At 54.8% G+C, this 6,001-nt stretch overlaps 1 protein-coding gene across 1 annotated transcript; it reads right to left on the reverse strand.

Annotated features, from left to right (window-relative positions):
* Positions 1-3,614: 3,614 nt before the first annotated feature.
* Positions 3,615-5,794, reverse strand: GADD45A (growth arrest and DNA damage inducible alpha). The gene is made up of 4 exons (XM_074833167.1): positions 5,698-5,794; positions 5,489-5,590; positions 5,169-5,382; positions 3,615-4,452 (listed from the first exon to the last, which is right to left on the reverse strand). The coding sequence occupies exons 1-4, from the start codon at positions 5,739-5,741 to the stop codon at positions 4,339-4,341; spliced, it is 474 nt and encodes a 157-aa protein (XP_074689268.1). The 5' UTR covers positions 5,742-5,794; the 3' UTR covers positions 3,615-4,338.
* Between the last annotated feature and the right edge of the window lie 207 nt (positions 5,795-6,001).

A 6,001-nucleotide genomic window follows, 5' to 3' on the forward strand; every position in this document is an offset into this window, starting at 1 on the left:
TGTCCCTGTAGCAATCTGTGTTTTTATTTTATTAGTGCTCCCCACCCCCAAAAAAAAGATCAGCTGTGTGGCTGCAGAGGTGCTGTTGGTGTCTGGCTTCTTTTCTCTAGTGTCTGCCCTTAAATAAACCGGCACCCTGCCCTGCACCGGAGCTTGGCCGCCTCCCGTCATCCCCACCCGTCAGGCCGTGTCCGCGGCGGTGCTGAACTCTGTATTTTCTAATAAAGAGCTTCTGGCACATTCCTGCGGCTCGCTCCGTCACTCCTCTCCCACCAACCCTCCGACGTTTGTCAAGCCAATGCCGAGTGTGCCCGGGCTGTGGCCGTGGCTCTGTCCCAGCCCTGCGGCCGAGTTAAGTCTATTTTTCACCTTTTTTCCCTGCAATTTTGACATCTTTGCGGTGCTGGGGCAGGATTTATGCCAGCATCTGTTTCACGCTTGCTTACACATCCAGAGAACAAAAGGTTTGATTGTAGGTGGCCATGAGCGCGTCGGTGGTCAGAGATGTTGGATTAAAAAAACACCATGCCAGGTTTTTTTTCAGGTGCTTTCTCAGTTTTAGGTAGAAGACCTGAGATCCTCAGCTAACTCAGCACCACACAGCTGCCGGCTTCTGACGGCATTTAATGGGTAGATTTTTGGTAAACCCTTTATTTTTTAAACGCAATATATAGAGGCGTGCAAAAGCTTGAGCGGTTATGTTTGCACTTTGCTCTTTTGCTATAAATACTCTTGTGAAAGAACAGGAATTGTAAAGTTCAGGGGAAATACAGGCGCTGCTGTAGTAGAATGAAAAAGGAGAAATGAGACCATCTGCATCCACAGCTGCTGGGGAAAACCCACAGAGGCAGCATCCCTCTTTTTTATATTAAGTCAACCCAATACCACTCCAGAATGAGTATTTATTCTTTTTTTTTTTCTTTTTTCCCCATAAATTAAGTAGCCAGCTTGTTGTTTGTGAGGTTTTCTCTGTATTTTCTAATTTGACTCTTTAACGCTGTCTCACATTAAAGGGAGAAGGGCTGGTTGGTGGCTTGGTGGCCTGACTCTTGCTAAAATAGCCCCTTGCTAAAATATTTCTGCTTTTTCTATGCTATGTCGCTCATTTTCCTTGGCCTCCTGGAGCTGCTGAGCTGCAAAGGTTGCACCCGCCGGTGCGTCGCTGGGGGTTTCCTCCGTGGTGGTGGGGTCGGGATGGGGCTCGCTTGTGCAGGTGGGACCAGTACCCCCCGCTCTGACCCCTCCCAATCTGCCAGGGGTCCCCAAAAGCACCTGGCTGTCCCATAGTGTCGGGTGGAAGCAAGGACAGGTCTTCTGCAGCCCCCAGGTGGTATGGTGGGGGTGCGCCTACCCAGACCCTCAAACGTGCTTGCTGGTCGTGTTTAAATCTTGTCTCAGGTAGGACCTGTTCATGTCAAACCCGTGGGGCTAAAAGAGGGGAAAAAAGGCGATCTCACACGATGTTCTGGGCTGGGCGTCGGGGCGATATTTGGGTGAGAGCTGCAGGACACCTCGGCCCCAGAGCAGTGACAGAAGCTGGGTGTTCTTCACTAAAAAAAAGTTTAGATTTATTAAAGACCCTTGGTAAAGCCTTGATTCTGTTGGGGGGGGAGATGATTTTTTTTTTTTTATATTTTTTATTACTTTCCACACCCTTTGTCTCCAGGCAATCCTGACCCATCCCTCTTGGCTCAGCTCCGCATGCTGGGTGCAGGGCCGTCATCCCCGTCCCCAAAGCGCCCGTGTCCCCAGCCACTGCCCCGGGAGCCGGGCCCCTCCTCGGGCCGCACTTTGCCAAAAACAATCAGATCTGCTTGAACTTGTCGCTCTTCTCTTGATGGTTTTTGGTTTTGAGGCTGCAGCACAAGGAAGGCCCAAACCAGCCAGTTAAAGGAGGGGTGCAGTGATCGGAGGGCAGAGCAGGATCTCCAGGCCGCGCTCCGGAGTCCGGAGACGTCCCATCGCCGCGTGCAGCTGCCACTTACTCCTCCTTTTTGGCTCGTTATCAGCATTAATGTCCCTCCCGGTATGTGTCGTACGCCCTTCCCACCTTTCCCAGCACTGGTGCTTCCTTGATGTGTGGGTGCTGCTGGGCTGTGGTTCAGCTTTGCCCCCCGGGACCCATTTCTGGGTGTTTTGGGGAGAGTTTGGCACGTGATCAGGTGGGACACCTCTCCCCCTGTTTGGAGCTGGCTAGTTTTGGGGAAAAAAAAGAGCGTTTGGGTGCACAGGCAGATGTTGGGCCATGTGCCCCCAGGGCCAGCCCTGGGTCCTGGCCAGGCAGTTTGTAGCGTGGGGACAGGGGCTGGGAGAGACACTGGGAGAAATCGGGGAGGTTCAGCTCAAGGCAGAACTGAGCGAAATTGCAAATATTTGCAATTAATTTTAATTCTGAATCTGTGAATGATCCACCCGCCCTCTGTTATGCACTTGGGAGCAACAGAGTGTCTGGCGTACGATGGCAGAGGCGGGTAAAAGATCCCCGGAGCTGGATTTGCGTGTGTTTATGGTCAGGCGTGGTTAAACTTTCTCCTCAATATCTGACATTTTTGCTGCTAAAGCCACATGCATCAGAAAGAGGGTTTTTAAATACGTGTGCGCAGAGGCAACAAGCCAGCGGATCAGCTCTTGGGGTGTATTTGCTTTTGAAACGCCGTAATAACGAAGCTAAAAATAATACGTTCAGAAAACTCCCTTTTTGTGCAGAGAACGTGTCGGAGCCTGACCCAACCTCTTCGTTGGCTGGGGACGGGCGGCCTCGTGCCGCCCCGCGTGTCCGGGGAGCGGGAGAACTGGTCGGGCCTCGCCGCCCGCCGGGGCCCGGAGGCAAATGTGGCACCCATCCCGCTGGGATGGTTGGGGACAAAGTGACACTGCGAGGACCGCAGCGTCCGGCCAGCTGGGCGGCATCACGGCCGGGTGCCGTGGGGCAGCGCGCCGGGGTGCGGCACACGCGGGTGATTAGGGAAGGCCCGATGTAGGTCACCGGCGTCCCCGCGGCCTCCCCCAGGCTCTTGTCGGCAGCGAGCGGCGTGGGTGGGAGGGATGGGAGGATGTTCTGCTCTCGCGGGGCCCGGAGAGAGATTTCTGCCACGCGGAGTATGGCGTTCTGCGTGCCAGAGGATCTGTGGAATGAAAAAAAAGGAGCCTGGCACAGAAACCCCCTAACCCCGAGGGGGCGCACAGGCAGCGCTGGGGGTGTGCGGGGAACAAATCCAGGAGGGTTTGGAGCGGGCGGTGGTGCAGCCCTTGGACAGACACCTTCCTGGGAAAGGAAACGGCGGGTCAAGTTTTTCTCCAATGAGGAATCGGGTTTCCCCACCTTCCAAAAAGGCTCTGCAGGAGTGTTGGAGCCTCTAAACGCTTCCTCTCATGTTGGTTTTTTTTTTTTTAAACTCGAGTGGCAGCGTTCAAGAAAAAATAAATAACATTTCCAACCTTTCCTGCAGCACATTGGCTGCTTTTTCATTTAATGGCTTGGGAGGGGCTAGGAATAAACCCACACCGGACCAGCACAACAGGACCTTGCCCGTGGCCGGGACAAGGAAGCAGCTGCCAAACAAGCCCTTTCGACTGTACGCTAATGAATAGGGTAAGAAAATAAAACCCAGGACTGAGGGTTGGAGTTTAAACTTTATTTCAAAAAAAAAAAAACCCCAAACCCAAAAACCCGAAAAACAAAACACTATCCAATTTCAAACAATTATATTAACGTCGCTGCTTTTAACAGCCAACTGTTAAAAGACGTGTGGTTGCAGACCAACTGCTTAAGGGCATTCTGGTTCTCAAACCTCTGAGTATAAATAATTTTTTTCATCAATATCATAAAATAACTTATTATATATCTTAGCATAAAAACTTGAGAATTAACATCCCAAAAATACAATAAAATTGTTTGTAAAATGTTTCGATTAACCTTTTTTTTTTTTGCTCTTTAAAGGTATTTAAACCAGAAACTGTTAAGTTGCACTTTAAAAAAAAAAAACACCACCAACCATGAAGGGTGTTGGGGCCAGGCAGCCGTGGCACCCCCCGCCTCGGGCAGGGCTCGCTGCTCTTCCCTCCGCTTCCACGCTCATCCTCAGCGCTTCCAACTCGCTTTTCTTCAGTCCCACGACTGTTCAACATCAGCCTACCCCCCCCTTGACATCAGTTTTATTTTTTTTTTAAATTATTTTTCTGTTGTTTTTTTCTTTTTGTTGGGTTTTTTTTTTTGTGTCCTCCCCCCCACCTTCCCGTAATCCTCGTGCCAGGGCAGGGAGTTACTTCCTGAGCAACTGCGAAAGTATTGCAAAACTTCAGTGCAATTCGGTTCAGTTCGTTTGGGGCCCAGCGCGGTCACCGCTCGGGGAGGTTAATCACCGGCACCCACTGATCCATGTAGCGACTCTCCCGGCAGAAGCACATCAGCTGACTCAGCGCTGGATCCTTCCACTGCGAGGCATGGGGGTTCTGGAAAGAGAGAGGGGGGGGAGTGCTTTAACAAAGCAAAAACTATCCTCGCAGAGGGAGAAAACAAAAAATAATAATAAGCGCAGCAAAAAACGCAGCAGCATGAATCATCTTAAATTGCCACTCAGGCAAACAAACAAACCAACCCCAGAACTGCGCGAGGGGTTTCGCAGCCTTGGGCTCCAGGGTGGAGTAGGAAAAGAAATGGGGAAATGCAAAAAAAAGGAGAAAGAAAATAGGGAAAAAAAAGTTTCCCAGGATCCTCACAGGGGCTGGGGGACCCTCTCCCACGCGCCGGCCGCAGGCCCCAGCGCCGAGCGGTGGCCGCAGGCGCGGTCAGTTCCGGTTCTCCCCAAGTGACATTTGGGAATGGCACTGGATTCCCGGCTTTGCAGGATTTTAAGACGTGTTCCGTGCTCATCCTGGCTTCCTGGTAAGACAAGTTCTGCCCTAAGAGCCGCACTGCTGCAGCCGGGCCGGCTTTGGGGGTGTCCCCCCGCCCACCCTGTAACACCCCATATCCCTTTTGGAACTGGGGGGGTTGGCAGCAACCAGTGGCCCCCCCGAAGGGCTTCAAGCGGCTGCTGGCGGGGTGCGTGCGATCCATGAACGACGCCCCAAGGCTCGGGGTGTTGGAGGCACTCGACGCCCTGTTTCGGGCTGTTGTGGGGTGTCATGTGTGTGTGTTTGTGTGTGTGTCCCCCGGTGTGGCTCACCGTGACGAGGACGCAGTGGAGGTCGGCGGGCGGCTCGGGGCCGGTGGCGGGCAGCAGGAGCTGGGCCAACCGCGCCGGGTTACTGACCCGCAAGATGTTGATGTCGTTTTCGCAGCAAAAAGCCTGGATTAAGGTAAAATGGATCTGCAAGGCCGCGTCTCCCGCCTCCTCTTCATCAGCCGCCAGCAGGCACAGCACCACGTTGTCCGGGTCCCTGCGGGGACACCCGCGGTCACCGGCGGGGATTTGGGGGGGACGGGGACACACCGGGGGGGTGTCGGGGATTTGAGGGGGATTTTGGGGGGGGGGGTGTCACTCACACGTTGAGCAGTTTGGCGGCCTCGTAGACGCCGAGGGTGAGGCTCCGCTGGCTCAGAGCCTTGCTCAGCACCTCCTCCAGCGCGTCCCCCGCCCGCTCCATCCTGCCGCCGGGGAGAAGCACAGACACGCCGGTCACCGGGGGAAGGGTCGGGGGGTCGATACCCCTCCTGCCCGCCGCACCCCACCCCGCCGCACCCCCGTACCTCACCTCCCGGCCGTGCCGAGGTCCCCAGGCAGCTCCGCCAGAGTCATAGTGCGGCTGGGGCCGGAGCCGGGACCGGGGCCGGGACCCGCCGCTCGCTCGGCGCCGCCGCCTCTGCCGGACAAAGGCGCCCCTCGGGCGGTATCCGACCCGCGCCCGGCCAACCCGCACCGCCCCTATTTGCATGTTCCCCCTCCTATTGGTTCATGTAAATGAGGATCCTCCCCTTAACCGGTCTGACACGCCCCCACCCCCCGCGCCTCGGTTACCGGCCGCGGGAACCGGCGGGGCGGAGGGTGCTGATTGGTGG

This window comes from Strix aluco, chromosome 8 (assembly GCF_031877795.1).
Source record: "Strix aluco isolate bStrAlu1 chromosome 8, bStrAlu1.hap1, whole genome shotgun sequence".
In the NCBI taxonomy this organism is placed as follows: domain Eukaryota; kingdom Metazoa; phylum Chordata; class Aves; order Strigiformes; family Strigidae; genus Strix; species Strix aluco.